This window comes from Ammospiza nelsoni, chromosome 3 (assembly GCF_027579445.1).
Source record: "Ammospiza nelsoni isolate bAmmNel1 chromosome 3, bAmmNel1.pri, whole genome shotgun sequence".
Lineage (NCBI taxonomy): Eukaryota > Metazoa > Chordata > Aves > Passeriformes > Passerellidae > Ammospiza > Ammospiza nelsoni.
Genome location: NC_080635.1, coordinates 33,544,866 through 33,562,031, shown reverse-complemented (window position 1 = coordinate 33,562,031; position 17,166 = coordinate 33,544,866). Strand labels below are relative to the sequence as shown.

At 42.6% G+C, this 17,166-nt stretch overlaps 1 protein-coding gene across 1 annotated transcript; it reads right to left on the bottom strand.

Annotated features, from left to right (window-relative positions):
• Positions 1-1,377: 1,377 nt before the first annotated feature.
• Positions 1,378-16,288, bottom strand: DESI2 (desumoylating isopeptidase 2). Its single transcript, XM_059468029.1, has 5 exons — positions 15,988-16,288; positions 9,419-9,491; positions 7,454-7,547; positions 6,825-6,966; positions 1,378-4,986 (listed from the first exon to the last, which is right to left on the bottom strand). Exons 1-5 carry the CDS (start codon positions 16,024-16,026, stop codon positions 4,753-4,755), a joined length of 582 nt encoding a protein of 193 aa, XP_059324012.1. The 5' UTR covers positions 16,027-16,288; the 3' UTR covers positions 1,378-4,752.
• Between the last annotated feature and the right edge of the window lie 878 nt (positions 16,289-17,166).

Sequence of the window (17,166 nt, the reverse complement as noted above, 5' to 3'; positions counted from 1 at the left end):
GACCAGGAGAACTGCTGACCACCCATCTATAACATGCAGAAGGAGTGGTGGTCCCTTAGTTCTATGTGTCCCAGGCTGCCGCTCAGAGATGGACGGGGTGGAGAGCCACTCTAGTATGAGCAACGTCCTTTTCTATGGAGACCCAGACACAGCCTCTGTCATGCCCAAAGCATCAGTGAAAGATCTTGAATTTCTTTATGGCTAGATTCTGGTTTAGTCCATTATATGCTAATTTTAATGGACCAGATCATGTGAAAAATACAGGATCCCTACTCTAGCCCAGCAGGAATGAGAGCTGCCAGTGGAGCACAGCTACTTTTCCAAAGAACTGTCATAGCTTCCCTGACAAGTTGTTACTTGACAAGTTTGAAGGTTTTTTATGACCTTATTTAGATGAAAGCACAGAATTCTAGAGAAAGTCAGGAACTGTCCAATAGCCATTTCCATTGCAATGTATGAAGCACTGAGAAAGAATGCATTTATTCTGGGGGTTGACAGGACTAAGCTGCTATAGCCATAAAAAACCTCTGCCTGTGGCAAAGCTGTTCTCATGACAAATCTGTCATATACTTCTGCTTGGCCAAAGACTTTCAGAAAATAAAATTTCATTTGGAACATTTATCTTTCCTTCAAGAGCGGCTCCACTGAATGCAGCCACTCACCCACTAGCAAACAATGCAGTAAGACTCCTGTGTACTGATCAGCTTCCTAGAAGCTGATGGGCACTCCTGGCCATTGGATGCCAGAAGTGAGCTCCTCTGGAACTCACATTTGTTTTAACTGATGAACTATTGTCAAGTTTCCTTTCAGCAGGCTGCAAGTTGCTCAAACTCTCTTGCAGGTTTGCTGGTGATTAGGGAAACACAGAAAAGGGAACACATCTGTGTCCGGACAGGTCATGCCCTAGCCAATGTTCATTAGCAGTGCACACAGACACGTCCTGCTCAGCATGCACAACGTGGCAAAACACATCCCCTTCCCAGCTGTGGGAGAGATGGGCAGGGACAGAACCAGCTTGGACAGCCACAGGACAGCACTCCCACATCAGTGTCCTCAACTTCCAGAGAAGTCTCTCTGCTGTTAAACACATGGACTCATCTGCCTTTGCAAATTCCAGCGCCAACACCTTTCAGTGCTGGCAAAGCATGTCCTCAAGGGCTGCTGCAACTCTGTGCCAGAGCTGGGGATGTTTGGGGCAGATGCCTCACACAAACCAGACTGCAGTGCCTGATGCCCATGTCAGCCTAAAGCTTAACTACAGGAAACCCTTGGGTAGTCTCACTGTCCTTCAAAACCATCGCTCAAAACCAAACATCAACTTGGGTGGCACTGCCAAAACAAGCTGTAGGTACAAGGGGAGTAACACACAGAGCCAACTTTTTTTTTTATAAAAGTATTTTTAATAAACTGATGGATTTAAGTTTAAGATGCTAGACAACTTGTTGCCATGTACAGGTAACAAAAGTCAAAATTCTTTGAATTTTATACAAATACTATGTAGTAAACTTGAATACAAGTTTACAAAAAATGCATCAGTGAATATTCAGCTTGTAACCAACTTCCAACAGTGAAAATTATCATCTATCAATAGTGATCAGAATTGCATTGCAAATTTTAGAAGTAATGCAACTATGTTTTTTTTTTACCAAGCCACTCCGAAGTTACTGGTGCACACTGACAGTACATTGGATTTTTTTGGCTTGCTGAACAGAAAATGGCATTTAAATAAAATGACTGAGATAAACAACGTAATACATATCAAAAGTACTATCTCACAGAAAATTAAACAAGAGTGAGAAAGTAAACAGAGCAGAACCCTGAAGTGGTGATATTTTTCTACCCGTTTTGATGGAAAAGATTCCACAGGTGTCCAGCTTTCTCACAGCATTCTGAAGTGTTCTAGTCCTAGCACAGTGTGGTCATTAGTAGGCTAAAGTAATCCCTGCTTGGCAGTAATGCTGGTGAAAGGTAACTTGCTCTATTGCTAACAAATGGGAGTAACCACTGGCAGGGTGACTTGCAGGCATCCAGCAGAGGCTGAGCTGACAGCACACGGTTGGAATTACAGTACTGCTTGCTTTGATTCAATACCCAACAACCTTCAGGGTTCAGGTGTCAGTTTCCTTACGGAATTTACAAATGGATGGTTTCAAAACAAACAGAAAAAAGTTGTTATGGAGCGTAAGACAGTATTTTCATCTGTACAGCTAACAATAAAATGAATGTTTTTGTTACAAACTTTCCAGTCTGCTTTATAAAAAATAGTCTTAGTTTTACTTCTAAATAAAAACTGTGCTGTGATCTGTCATGTTCTTGCATTGTACATGCTGTAATTGTGTGTGTTAATGAAGGTGTGATTTGTGACCTAGCGCTCTGGATGTATCAGAAGCCTAAAAAGCTGATTTTGATACATAACAGGTAGCAATGAAAATTCATTCTATTTATTTTTCCTAAAGCCTAGGAAAAACTACAGTACGTTGCTAGATCAGTGGCCTCAACCCTGAGCTGAAATAAAGGACCTGCCCTGGCCAAGAGACTTAGTCACATTACTACCACAGCTGCACAGCAGAGACAAAACAACCTGTCTGCAGCCTGTTGTCTGAGCTGTGAGTAGTGCGAGATCCAGTTCTGTAATGCTTGAGAGTTGACTGGAGACCACCATATTCATTTTCACTACAGGGAAAAGAAGGAAGGGAGAACTCAAATTCAGAGTGGAAAGCACTCAACAGGGAGGGTCAGTATATCCAGCTTCTGGAGATCAAACAGAGAATGAAGTTAGTGGCAGACTCACCAGCCTTAAGCATTTCCCACTTGATAGAAGAGATTATTAAAACACGCACCAAAATACAGTTATGGAGACATTTACTATTATCTCGCTCTTTCCAGAAAGAGTCTCACTTGATTTTCCCCCCCAGAACTGAGCATATCTCTCTCTGTACTACACTGCATCACAGAAGATAAGTGAAAAGCTAAAGTCTGTCTGATGAAGGATTCAACCCAGGTGGCAGCAGGAAAACTTCCACTTGTTTCTAACATAAGTTGGAGCTGGCAACCATAAGAATTCTTACTATGATACAGCTACTGCACATTTCCATAGGATTCAATGGCACCACTACCCACAGACGGGAGCATTCATAACATGAAGCATTTTGCCTTCCAAGAGGACTTTTTTTTGCTTTTAAACAGCAGAAACTGCAGAGTCAGTATTTCATTCAACAGAAAAACTAAACCGAGCAAAAGACTGTAAATAAAGCTCGTAAGAATCATCTGTATTTTGAGTAATGCACACTTCTTTGTGAGCTGATCCTGTTTAGGGATGGTATGTTTTTTGTTAGTTTAAGGCAGCAAGTCTTACAAAATACTCAAGCTCACCTCTCTCATGTTTGTGCTACTGTAGCCTTATGTGCACAAGAGAACCTCACTAATTTACACTAATGATTGGAAGAACAATTAATTCTCTTGGTAAGTGAACAAGAATAAGGCATTCCATTATATATTCTGATCACTAATTATAATTTAGCTCTAATTATAATCTACCAGCAAACATACTTCTGTATTTTAGAAAATAATATCTCTTACCTTCAGATATAATTATGTGTGCAGATTAGTGGGTTCTGCTGTGTAAACACGCAGGTGCATAAGCAATTTTCAGGTTTTTCTTCATTACATCTGATAAGAAAGTTAATGCCACAGATAGAGACTGTGGGAAAATAAATTAGGATTTCTCTATCATTTGTGCGGATATGCACAACTGGGCAGTAATTTATAGCTCAAAAAAAGAAGGACATTAATGTTTACAAACTCAAATGAAGCAAAATCAGCAGCAGGAAGCAAAGGCCATTCCCCAACCACAAATGGCTTGTTTTACACGATTCCAAACTATATGAAAGAAACAAATACAAAAGGAATACAAGTACTAACTTGTATATACAAGTTTGAAATCAAGTAAAGCAAAGAAGTGAAAAATTTGTTGATGCTTCTAGCAGATGATATTGACACGTTTAAATCCTGAAATAAACTGCAAGTAAAGACACAAGACAGGATGAAAACTAAATGGCTGAACTGAAAAAAAAAAATGGATTGATGTGCATTGCAATGAGAAATGAGATAGAAATTTCCCTTCATATGTGCAAAAATCCAGTTTCATTAATGTAGAGGTCATACTTCTAGGAACAGATTTTAGACCAAACCAGTCTCCCTACATCATGGAATCTACCTGTTTACATCAGCCACTTTAAGAGCACAGTACCCTGTTCACATATATAGTATTCAGCAGTTTCTGGCATTCCTCAATTTAGTGTTCTCCTGCCTTAAATCTTGAAAACAAAGGGGAAAGTTCATCCAGGGCATCATATCACTGCTTTTGATTTATACCAACAGTTAAATCAAACCCAAATTCTTTCTTCTTCCATGGTAGCAGGAGTCCTTACAGGACTTGTAAACAGCAGTACACAATACTGTAAACAAATAATTTAAGTTCTACTTTATGCAAGATGTTAACTCAGGTCTACCAAACAGGTGAAAATGAAAAGGGTGGCTTCACACAAAATCCTTCCCTTTTCTCCCAGCAATTCCTTTCACTACGTCAATAATCCTGAGCTGAAACAGGGGTTGATGAGAGCTTTATTTTTGCATATAAAAACAATGTTCTAGAGTTGGCTCTCATGTTCTGTCAGGAAGTCAATTGCTGCAGAGATCAAACTGAAGTATTTCAAAAGTATTTCGGAAGTATTTGCTACTTTGGAGGAGGACTTATAATTTGGTGTGGCGTCCAGTTCTAGACCCAGATGCTGAGCTTGCCAAGGAAGCTGATGCTGCTGCATCCTCAGCTTCCTCCAGCTCATCGTGTAGCTCCTGGCTAACACTGGACTGGAGGGCTGCAGGAGTCAGCCACTCCTTTGGCAGGCAGCTCTGGAGGAAGGGAATACAAGAGCTGAAGTAGGCAAGGCGATTCACCCATCGTGGAATCTCTTTTCCACAGAGAATCTATGGGGGAAGGAAAAACAAAGGGTTAATTTGTTTTCTGGATTCAGCAGTAACAAAACTGCAGTACTGTAAATAAGAAGCAAAAGCTGCAGCAGCCTTGCAGTTTACAAATGTCAGTCAAGAAGCACCCAAGTTAGCTGCACTATGACCTTTTCCATCCATAAATGCAGCATTTTAAGTCCCAAAAAGACACCTATATTCCATTGTGAAAGTTGGGACATGTGGTTGGTTCTATGATTTTCTTAGAAGTCCTGAAAAGCCTAAGCACCTCACTCTTTTAAAATAACTTTTCTAAAAGGCACAGAAATTAGCTAAGCTATGGTTTCTATTCAGTGCTAATTCCTCAGAAACAGAAACTGCAGGAGAAACCCCAATGTTACAAAAAAGCACCCTGAAATCAAGTGGCCAGTGTCAGTACTATAACTGTATAGAGTTACACACACAGCTGAGGCTCCTTACTGTGGTGGCTTCTGACAACTTCCACAAGACATCACTATCCTACAACACAGGCCAAGCACACACTTTGGTTCACTGCAACTTATACAATGCACAGCTGGGTTCAACTCCTCAAAAATGTATAAAGTTGCATTAAGTACTTATTTTTACCTCACATCAATCATTAAATAATTTTGTTGTCACTATTCAAGGAGTGAGTTACTTTATTTAACCACCTCCATATTAATTTCTGGTATCACAGTGCAAATCTGGAGAAGATGGGCACTACTCTGCTGTAACTGAGCAGCATTTAACTTGCAATTATACCCACTTTTATAGCAAATTTGAACACTAAATAGGACAAGACCTAAAACAGAAACAATATGACCATACAGCTGAAGAGTATGGCAAAATCCTGGCCATATAGGCCAGATTTCACACGAACTGCAGCTTTGTCAGTGTCTCACCCTACTTACTTGCACCAGCATTGCACATGAATCATCATCTCTATAAAATTTTCCACTACCACTGGAAGATCAGTCTACATAAAACACAGGCTATACAGCAAGTATGCATTAACTATTTTGGAAAAAAAAACCAAATAAATTCTGTGAAACTTCACATGGGAAAATCAGCCATCCTTGTTTTGGAGTGTTTCAATGAAACACTGGAATAAATTTTGTCAAGCAGAGATTGCCAACTATCAATGAAAATCAAAGTTTCCATTCCCCTCTTTGACCTGGGTTACTTGTTCCTGGCCCTTTCCCATATGTGGATACACATGTGAATGATCAGGCATTCAATCATATTGGCAAACTGATCGTGTTACACAACAAATCCGAAGGGGAAAAAGCAAAGCCTGTTCCACTCCTTGGTCAGATACTCTGCATGACCATCAAGGATCTAGATGACCAGATCACAGGTGCTGGCAGAGCAATAACTTGACAAAAGCCTCTCAAGCAGAAGATTAACATTATCTGGGGAACTTTAATGCCTTTGCTATTCTTTAACACTAGGTCATAACTTTGTAAATTATTTACAGTGTGATGGTTCTGTGGGGAAATACAAATAATGTGAGAAAAATAACAAGTAGTTCTATCTTCAGTAGCAATCCCTGAAACAACTAAAATTATTTCTAAATCTTCTTAATACTTTATTTACTAGGTATCTCTTTAGGAATGCACCTGTGCTCTAACACAAACTATGTACAACAATAATATTTAGCAGCAAAATCTGGTGCTTTGGACATAAGCACAAATGCAACCTGAAAAATTATGATATTTGCCCAAGGCAACAGAGATAGGAAGTGAGAAATGAAGCCAAACGTTCCAAAGGACTGGAAGGATATGATGCTCTGTAACCACCTGTGAAACACCTTTCTATAGACCTTTAAGTTTGTTTACCTCAGATAAAGCTGAAGAAAAGTGATTGCAGTTTTTGTGCATTAGGTGATAAGCATTTCCTTTGAATTCCTTTCCAAGCTCTTCTACTATTTTTTCTATATCATCTTCCATAAAGTCAGTACTGCCTAGAACCACAGCCTCTCTAGAAGAGAAACAGAGAGTAGAAGGTGATTTGGCTCCCATGATACATGTGGGATACTGTTCACACATTGCTCAAAAGTCACTCCACTGTGGGTAGCAAGATCTTTCTGTTCTCCAAGAATAATGAAGGTTCTTTCTATTCCATTTTATGGCACCATTTTCATCTTTATCATGAGAGATGATGTTTTCTTGCTGATTATGAAAAAGTTACTGCATTGCTTATGCTGTGTAAGCAAGAAAAGTTAGCTACAAATCCACAAAATTTGTATGCATTTCAGGAAGTTAATGGTATGCTAAAAAAAAGATCTTTGCTGTAGACACTTCATTGTCTCATCACCTCTGTTTTTCATTTCTATGCAAACACATGAATTTCTCAGAAACCTAGAAATCCTTTACAATTCAATACATCTATCCTCAAAAATAAATGCAACAAATTGTCTTTTTCATATGCTTTTTCAAAGAGCAAGAAAATAGGTAATCTTTCTTACTTAAATTTAAATGTTTCTCCTAGCTCAGAAGCATTTCCTGGTGAAATCTCAAATATTCCAGAAAAAGGGTATGGATGACCACCATAGGCAAATTCTGAAAGAGAAAGCTCAGATTTGACAAAAGCAGCATCTGATGACAGTAAAAAACAGCAGAGATTACTGACTGGAAGGTGACTTCACAAGGATCTAAAGCTAGCGACCAGACATGTTATTTACATGGGGAGCAAATTAAATGAACTGGAAATTAATACTTTTGTCAGTTATTACTCAGCCTAAGTAAAAACTAACAGGAAATTTCCTACATCAGTGCACAGGTTTAACTTGAATAACTTTGCAGAAAGTACATATTGTTCTCATTGTATAAGTGAGCATTTACAAGTTAAATTGTACATCTTTATACATACTTGTCTTTAGAATTCCACTTACATATGTCTATGAAAGTGGATAGTACTTTGGGGATTCAAAGTACTGCATCCTCAGAGGTCTGATGGCATTTCTATTCAGCATACACCACAGTCCTCAGTGTGGCAGTGCACAGTGGCCTAATAGGTTCTTTAAATTTCTTGATTTGCAAGAGCTCAATTCTTTACAGGTTCACAAGTTCTCTACTAGAGCAAGAAAGTAAACCAGTGCATGCATCTCAAGCACACAGCACCTGCTGGCTTAAGCACTCACACTACATGAAAGCATCATGGTGTGCTGCAGCTTCCGTCTGTGTCTGTAAGATAACAGAGCACGCCGCAGCCAGAGTGTAATAAAAAGCTTTAAGCATGACTTCACACTTCCTTTCCTCAAAACCCATAACACATCACCCATGTCTAGCACTCAGTTTTGTGGATAATCTTTTTTACAACAGGTTAATGAATAAAAGGTTTGATGTGCCTGGAAAAATGCAAGTCATTGTTCTAGCAGTGGCATGATCTGCTGTATGAGAAAGCTGCTATAATCCCAACAGGAAGGGAGGCACATGTATTTGGCACAGCTCAAAAACTGGGTTTCAGGCACAGCACTATTAAGAGTCAGGTCTTTCTGGGTCAGATTAAAAAAATTCCCCAAAAAAGTTTTAACAATAAGCATTGTATTTTGTCAATTTGTTGCTCTGGTAACACTTGCAAAATCAGATACAATGTGACCACTACAGTAGCCAAAACATAGTTTAAGATAACTTTGGGCAGTGTGGTCTTTGGAGTGCATACCCTGCCTTTTGCTCCTTCCCCTCACCTCCCCACATATTCCAAAAAAAAAACCACCCAGCAGTAGATTTTCCTTCTTCAACTGGACTACTTTCAGCAGCACCATCACCTCGGAGTGTCATTATGCTTTGGGCAGAAACACCTCAGAGCTGAGCCCGTGCTATGGTGTGCACAAACACCTTCTGGCTGCAATGCAGGTTCAAAGTGGCCTGAACAGACCAGGAGGCTGCAGCACCCAAGCACAACCTATTTAGCAAAACTGAAAAGCATTGCTGTTATTTATCACAAGGGCATCTTTTATGAACAGCACGAATGGGATGCCTTTGAAAGAAATGGTCTCTAAAACAAACCAACCTACTAAAATGGAATAGACCTTTGCCTGAGCATCATGCACTTTTAGGTGTCTCTCTGCAACAGATTATTGTTCCTGTAGTTAAAAATTAACTCCTTGCAGTAAGTGCTGACAGAAAACTGAGGAATGGATTCAACCATGCTTTATACAAAGCACACATTTGTTTTATATAGGTTTCTTTAAGTATTTCCAAACCTAAAATAAAGATTTCTATGCCTGAAGAAGTTGTATAGCTTTATACAAAAGAATGCACAGTGGCTACCAGGTTATTCATGTCCAAGGTTTTTTTCCAGAGGCAGAATAGATGAGAAAAGAGATGAACAAGTTTCAGGAGCTAGGCTCCCCTCACTTTCTGAAAAATGCTTTTTAAATAACAGTATTACTGAAGGAAAAAGTAAGTTATGCTTTTCTTGTACATACCTCGGCCATACACCTCTATACCTGAATGAAACACTCCAATTCCAAGGGAAGAAGTATATTCATTCATCCAATACTAAAAGAAAAGAAGAAAAAAACAAACCCAAAACTTAAGTTAGTTTGCAGTACAGATTTATCTTTTCAGAGCAGACATGTGTCCCCCCACATCAAAAGCATTAAACCCTATCACAAAGTATTAAACCTTATCACAAAGTGTAAACAATCAATTTTACAGGAACAGAATGTCACTAAAATTCCCAAACTGCACGCAGTGAATTAATTCCATTAGGTTCTATTCCAGTTTTTTAGTGCTGTCAAAGTTTGTCAGCCAAGGAGTCTGAACCTGGGAGAAATCCAGATCAACCTCCTATTTGTCAACAAGCTGTAGGCTGCTAAGTTTGCCATTAGGTGGAACACATTCTGGAATCAATTGCTGTAATTTTAAGGAGCACATTTTTTCTTCAAGGTCCATCAGAATGTGGGATTGTGAGATACACACACCAACTGTCATTAATAGCAATGACCACACCTGCTTTTGAACAGATGAGCACAAGACATACTCAGAGATGAACCGAAATTACCTTCTTATATTTTGTCTTTGAACACTCAATTAGAGGTCACCATGCAAGAGACAAAGTTCTCTCCAGGCTGCTGATGCATGGGGTTCTAAACATGTTTAAGTCCTTTGCAAAGGTCTGACACTTGTTTCCAATATATCACTTGTATTGTACCCAACAGAAAACAGATGCATTTCAAAAGGAATCAGAAGTGAATTTTTTTAGAAAATGGAAAAAATAGTAAAGAAAGGAAACTTCTCTTAATGCTTTCTCTTTTCTTTTATGAAAGTGCAGCAGCAGCAAGTGTCTATCAGAAGCTAACTGTTACCCTGAAGACCTCAAAGATGCAGAACTCTGATAAAGGAAAAACCTCAAAGTACTCTTCCCCTGTCTGCATCACCACTCTCAAAGTATCAGTCTCCAAGCATTAAAAGATTTCAAGTGACACACAATTTGAGAAGGAACCTGAAACAAAGCTTTAAAAAAAACCAGCCTCAGTTGTCCTTAAAACTGAAATTGGCTAGCAAGAAAATCCTCAGGAAAATACAAGGAAACCACTATTTTGTCAATTACTCCAGTAACAGGATTTTTTTCTTCCCAGAGCTTCTCTGTGAGCTTTTACAAAGTAGACTTCAAAAAGTCAACTGGCAGCAGGATTCAGGCTGAGGCAGTACCCCCAGTAAATTAATACTGGTTTAGCAAGCAGGCAGAAAGCATCAAGCCATCTTCTTCACACAACCTGTTGACATAATCAGTGTTTTCTGATGCAAAGCCACTGTGCAGCACAACCAGTGATAAAAACATAAAAGGTTGCAGGTGTCACACTTGAAGATGTGCTGGCTGGAGTCAGTGTGTAATTTACAGCACCACTGCAAACATTACAGCGTGTAGGCTTTTTGTCTCCCAATAAAAATGATACACTAAACCTCAGGTTGACAGGCTATTAATAAAAACAAAAACAAGCTAAATGGCAAAAAGAGCACACCTTGCCAATAGTTAAAAACAGACAAACCAGCTGTGGGAAATTTTGTCAATATGAATTAAGAGAAGGCAGATTTTGCACCTTATGTTTACTTAAAGCTCAACTGTGATCAATGGATAAATTTTGCTTAAGATTAAACTTTATCATTGGCTTTAATTTCTGGCTTTGTCAGTGTAGTGCTATGTTAGCTAGTGGGGTATGGATGACTACACTAAATCATCACCTTAGTCTATTTAAAGGGCTTAGCAGCTCTTTCCTTCCATCCCCCAGAAAAGAGCAGAGAGCAAGTCTCTATGAACAAGCTACATCCAGAAATACACTGCATTAATTTACTCGGTATAGGAAGACATATATCAGGGAGAATACAAAGAGGGAAAGAAAGGAGAAGGATGCGAAGACTACTCATCTTAGTGGGCTTGTGAGCATAAAAAAAGGATTCTGCCTACAAGGTGAAATCAAAGTCCCCATGAAAACAGAAGAGCTACTGTAACATAAATGTGTTCCAGTTCTGAGGCCCTTCCTATCCCACGGTTTACCAGCTCACCATTTCAAAATAGTTGCAGGTTTATATTTATAGTCAAAACTGTAGGCACAGTCAAGGTACAGTTTGTCATCACTGGAATAAAGCACGTTGGCCTAATAGGAAGGTGTATCCAAATGAACCTTATCTAGAACTGAGCTAGACAGGGTCTCTGGTGCTCTAGTCTGTCCCTCTCCTGGGCACTTGTGGCCAGAAAACTCAGAACCTGGCTGCTGAATTCCAAACAACCTACATATCATGTACCCATTGAATCTGTTAATGCCAAGCAAGGTTATGGCTGCTTTCTGAAAACAGAACAAAACTTACACAAGATACCCCACATGCAGTGGGACAGAATAAAGCCCAGCTGGTTATTTCACAGAAAAAAACAAGGAGAAAAAGTATTCACAGTACTCCCCAGCCACAACTCCATGAAACCAAACAAAGTATAGGGGAGAGAGAAAGTGAGTCACCAAGCCTTGTCACTGATCCGCAGAGATGCGGATGAAGGGGATGGAAAGCTGATCCAACAGGGTACTGAGCACAGCCTGCCCCTATCCAAGCACACACTCCTCCCTACTGCCACCTCAACACTCAGGGCTTGCTACACTGCACAAAGCGAGCACTGGTGGCAGATAAAATCAAAGTTAGCAGCTTTGGAAGAAGTGCCTGAAGGAAGCTGGCACTTTGCTTCATACTTCCAGTAAGAACAGAATAGGTTAATTGAAGATAAAAGAATTTCAATGAGGCAGAATTACTTTCCCCCTAGGAAAGTAATTATATCTAATTATTACTTAATCTGGATGAGCTATTGGAAGGTTGGTCCAATTTACTCACTGAACAAAATGCCTTATCTCACTGAAGGAAGAAATGCAGGACAAATGCAACAAAGAGTGCTAAATTTGGCAGCAGCTGAAAAGATTATATACAACTTACAAAATAAGGACTGTAAATTAAATTACATCTTATAGCTCACTGGATCAGTAACATGCCCAAACTGATCCCACAAGCTACATCCTTGTTTCCATTACACAAACTGGATTCCCTTTAGTCTTGATACGGATTTTGCCATAATAGTATGGTGCAATCCCATATCCTCAATATTTTGCAAAATGTCAGTCTTCTAAAACAGGATTTCAAGTTTAATCTATCATAAGGAAAATATTAGAGAAGTATTTTTCTATGTGCACAATAAAGTCATGTCACTGCAATGAAAGAAAAACACTAATCCCAGTGCTTCAAAATACCTTCAGAGTTTTCATTTACATTAATACTTTAGCTTGTTATTGCCTTATTTGACAAGGGAAGAAATAGGATACTACTTGGGCACAAAAAAACTAGACTCCTAAAAATAGCAGTTAGTTAAAATGAAGCTATAAAGTACTCCAGTTCTCAAAACACAATATATCAATGCCTTCACCCTACCCTTTTAATGATCATAGAAGACGTTCAAAGGCATGAATTGTACCACGTAAATATGCCCTTAAGCTTCTCTCCCTCCATAAAGTTACCAGTCCTTGAAAGTCGACTTTCTTCTACAACACACACATCCCCCTCACACTCTGGTTGTATCGAAGATTTTTGCTTTTTCAAGCACTAAGGACATTGGAAGGGTATACCCTCCAAAAGCAACCAACTCACTCCTGTAAGGAGTTCCAACAGCAGCAAGGTCACTTTGCACTCCCCTGTATACCTAAGCAGCTGCCTGGGAAATGAAGCCACAGTTTGTGTTCAGGTTAAAATAAAGCTGTTTGTTCATTACAGTAACATTGGTTCTGTCAACCAGGTGAATAACAATGGTCTTTTGTTCCAAAAGAAACAAAAAAACCCAGTCCCAAACCTTAACTACAGAACAGCTCCAAACCCATTTCCAAGTGACATGGAATGTCAGAAGCAAACAGCAAACCTGCTAATGTCTCAAATACACAGCTGGCATGGTTTGTGAATAAACAGAACTTCAAAACTGCTATTACAGAGGACTCCTCCCTTCTTCCACCCACTCCCAGTGTCCCCAAATAAAGCAGTACCATTGACTTCAGCAGGCTGTTGTACAAGCAGTAAAAGCTGCTATGCAACATGGAAGTGAGGCTTTGGTCGAAAACAAGTTTCAAATGGACTGAGATGTGGTTTAGCAGAGCAGTTTGATACTGTGGTATTTTCCAGACATCACACAAACCTGTGTTTTTCTCACCAGTTTGAAGGAAAACTGCTTCTCTAATGGTCAAATAAAGTAGATATTGCTACAAAACAACAAACAGGACTGAAAAGGGAAACAGAAATATTCTCCTTAGTGGTATGTATAATCTCCTTATGTATAATCTGTGGTGATGTGCAGCTTCAACCATTAAAGTCACCCCTACATGTAATCAAGCACCTGCAAATAAATGTGCTTGGCTGCTTCTTCTGGAGAGCAAGTTCCTTCCATGGAGGGTGGCTTCAGAGACTCTGTGAATTCTCGATGGAGGCAGAATCCCAGTAATAACAACAGGATAACCAACAGCCCCCCAACATGTCCTTAGGAAAAATATGACACTAGCTTTTAGGAGCACACCCTTACTGTTGCTTTTTTTCCTCACTTCCCTCATGTCAACTGCCAGCCTTCCTAGGATGGCTGGAGTAAAACTGATCACAGCAATTCAGCTCTGGAGGAAAAAGAAAGGATGATGGGAATGAAGGAGTGGACTATCACAAGAGAAAAAGAGACAGCATGCTGAAGTCACACCCCACCAGTGCTACCATCAGAGGGAGAATGGAGTTTCTTAGAGGCCATGGCAGGCATTTACACAGGAGTCAGTCCACTCTGTTAAGGTTTCACAGCCTGCCTGTGAACTGGGCTCACTCAGCACAATTAAGCAAGTCTTCATGAGAGCAGTGGGTCTTCCATTTTGGTGAGTCAGAAGTGCGTCAAGCCTTGACTTCAAAGATATTCTTATGTAAGAGTCACAAAGCTGAAGTCCTACTTTCTCTGTACAAATATTTATAGTTAATATATGTAAAACCATCTTTTTATGCGAAAAGATATTCCCCAATATATATATTTGCAATGTAGTCCAGAGAAGTCATATATATGCATGTGACAGGGCAGCCTTCCCTCCTCAGGTCTAGTGTAAATAAGGCACACTGTGACTTTTTCTCATATTAGCATCACATATGAGCTCAACCAGGTGAGCAAAGACCCTTACTTTTTTCCTACCATCTCTGAGAAAAATCACAGTGAACAGACTGTTCCTGTCTCCAGTCTCCCCTCCCTGTCTATAATGAAGGAAACCAAAGTCAAGGTAACAGGCTATATTCACTAGAGAGAGAGCTGAAACACAGGTGTGGGCAAAAAAATCCCCCCTAAAAGGAACATTGATTTCTGAGGTAAGTATTAGAGTGAACGAAAATAATGACAAAAATCAGGCTAGTTGCTATGATATTGTAAATATATTTGATTTCAAGCCAGATAGATCCCTACTGATTGCTATTAAACATTTTAGGATTTGAATGTGACTGTTCCCAAGCAAAACAAGCTGTATTTTCTCACTTCCAGCAGTCACTGGCACTACACTATACACCTTCACCCCTTCAAAACAGCGAAGGTTCACTTTAAAATGGTGGTGGTGGTAGAAAAGCCCATCCAAAATAAGCTAAGCAACACAACCACTGTCACCTGAAGCTAGTTCTCCATCTTACCGTCCCTCTATCAGCAGACTTAAAACTTGGTCACAGAAATACTGCCACTCCTTCTAATTTCCAGCGATTGAAACGCATTACTGGATAATATTTTCTTATTACTTATCCAAGCCTACTGTTCCATGCAGGTACTTACACCTCATTTGTTACCATGGCATTTGAGCAGCTTCCAGCTGAACGTAAGACAATACCACAGCTGCTGTAGGTGCCACATAAAGATTATCCAGGAGGGAGGGAAGGTGAGCTCATACGGCTGCAAATCAAGCTGGAGCGACTCCCTTATTTCTACCAGGTCGCAGCCACAACAAAACTATTCAAAATTATGGTCTAGCAAAAACATCACCTTACTGACACTGGGCTTAAAAAGCTCTTATCCTTACAGAGACAGAGGTTACCCTGAACTACCATCCTCTTGGAAAACTGGACTCTTTCTGGTTTTCGTGAGCAGAAAGGCAGGGCCTCTCTGCTGCTGAGCTTCGGGGCAGTAGCGGAGGGAGCAGCGCAGCACAGGGACGCTCACGGCAGGGAAAGTTTCCCCCGCGACAGGGAGCGGATCCACCTGTCACTGGAAGACCCGACCCGGCAAACTTTTGTCGCAGGTCACAGAGGGGCTGTAGGAATCCGTCAGACCTCCCAAATCACCGCCCCCGCCCTCCCCTGCCCGGGCTCGTTCTTTCTCCCGCTCCGCCGCCCCCGGCTCCAGCTCCCGCGGGGACGGCCACGGCAAGGGCAGGCAAAGTTTCGCAGCCGCGCTGGGCCCCGCAGGGCAGGCCACTCCCCGCCGCCGCCCTGCCGGGAGGGCCCGAGACCCCCGCCCAGAGCCGTGCCGGTGGCTCACCATGTCGTAGACGTTCAGGATCACCAGCTGGTTCGCCATCGCCGGCGGCCCGCGGGCGCCCCCCCGCCCGCTCGGTCGCTCCCGCTGCGGCGGCGGCGCCGCTCAGGCCGGCGGCGGGGCGGTGCGGACCCCCGGCGGCCGCTTCCTCCTCGTCCTGCCTGTTGCTGCGGGGCGGCGGGGGGCGGCGGGCACCATGGAGCCGCCGCCGCGGAGGGACGGGGCCGCGCCCCCGGGAGACGCGCTCAGCCCGCGGCCGGCAGCGGGGGCCGGGCGGCGCGGGGGGCAGCGGCTGCGGGCCCCACCCCGGTGGCGGCGGCGGTGCCGGTGGCGGGCGGGGAGGAGTGAAGGGAGGAAGAGGGAAGGGAGAAGCGCCGGCGCGGGCCGCGCCCTGCCTGGCGCCAGGCCGGGCCGCGGGACGGCCGGGCAGCCCCGCCGACGGGCGCAAAATGGAGCCGCTCCAGCCCGCCCCCAGCGCCCGAGCCGAGCGGCACGGCCGCGACTACAGCTCCCGGCGCGCCGCGCGGGAACGCGGGCGGGAATACGGCTCCCGGCGTGCCCGGCGCCGCCCCGCGGCCTGGCTCGCAGCGCGGGGCCCTGCCCGCGCCGTGGCGGCTCGTCCTGCCGCGTCCCAGCCGCCTCCCGTCCTGGGGAATCGTCCCGGGCGGCCGCAGAGCGCTGCTGTGGCTCCCTCGGGCCTCCGGGGACCCGACCCGGCGTGGCTGCCCGGCTGTGCCCGCCTGCCCCGCCCCGTCCCGTGCCTGCCTCTCGTGCGCCTGAAGTGGTTGGTTCCCAGAAGAGAATTAGTTAGTTCCCGGTCCGTGTGGTGGCCGTACAACTGTTAGTTAGTTCCCTGTCCGTGTGATGGTTCACAGCATCCCCCGGCACCGCCATTTCACGTCTGAGTTCAGGGAAGAACGGGAATTTGAAGTGGCTCGGCAGAAAGGACGTGCGAGCCGTGCGGACCTGCGGATAACCCACATGTGGGTGCTGCTCAAGGCAGGGCCGCTCCTAAGGCAGCGCTCACCTTCCAAGAGTAACCTGGCCATGTACGCTTCCTCTACAGTCTTGTCAAGCGACAGCAAAATGAAAAGCCTTTTGTTAAAAGCTGGAGAGAAGCAGGAGAAAAAAAATTGCATTCTCTCTTCCAGCAGACTCAATTTTATAAAGGCAAGCAATGGC

What these genes read in the sequence shown, in the direction of transcription:
- DESI2 (XM_059468029.1), bottom strand. Translation starts at nt 16,026, where the DNA reads ATGGCGAACCAGCTGGTGATCCTGAACGTCTACGACATG. An exon ending in TATAGAGGTGTATGGCCGAG is followed by an intron (nt 7,548 to 9,418) that starts GTATGTACAAGA and finishes TTTCTCTTTCAG; the next exon opens with AATTTGCCTATGGTGGTCAT. An exon ending in TTTCTTCAGCTTTATCTGAG is followed by an intron (nt 4,987 to 6,824) that starts GTAAACAAACTT and finishes CTTCCCCCATAG; the next exon opens with ATTCTCTGTGGAAAAGAGAT.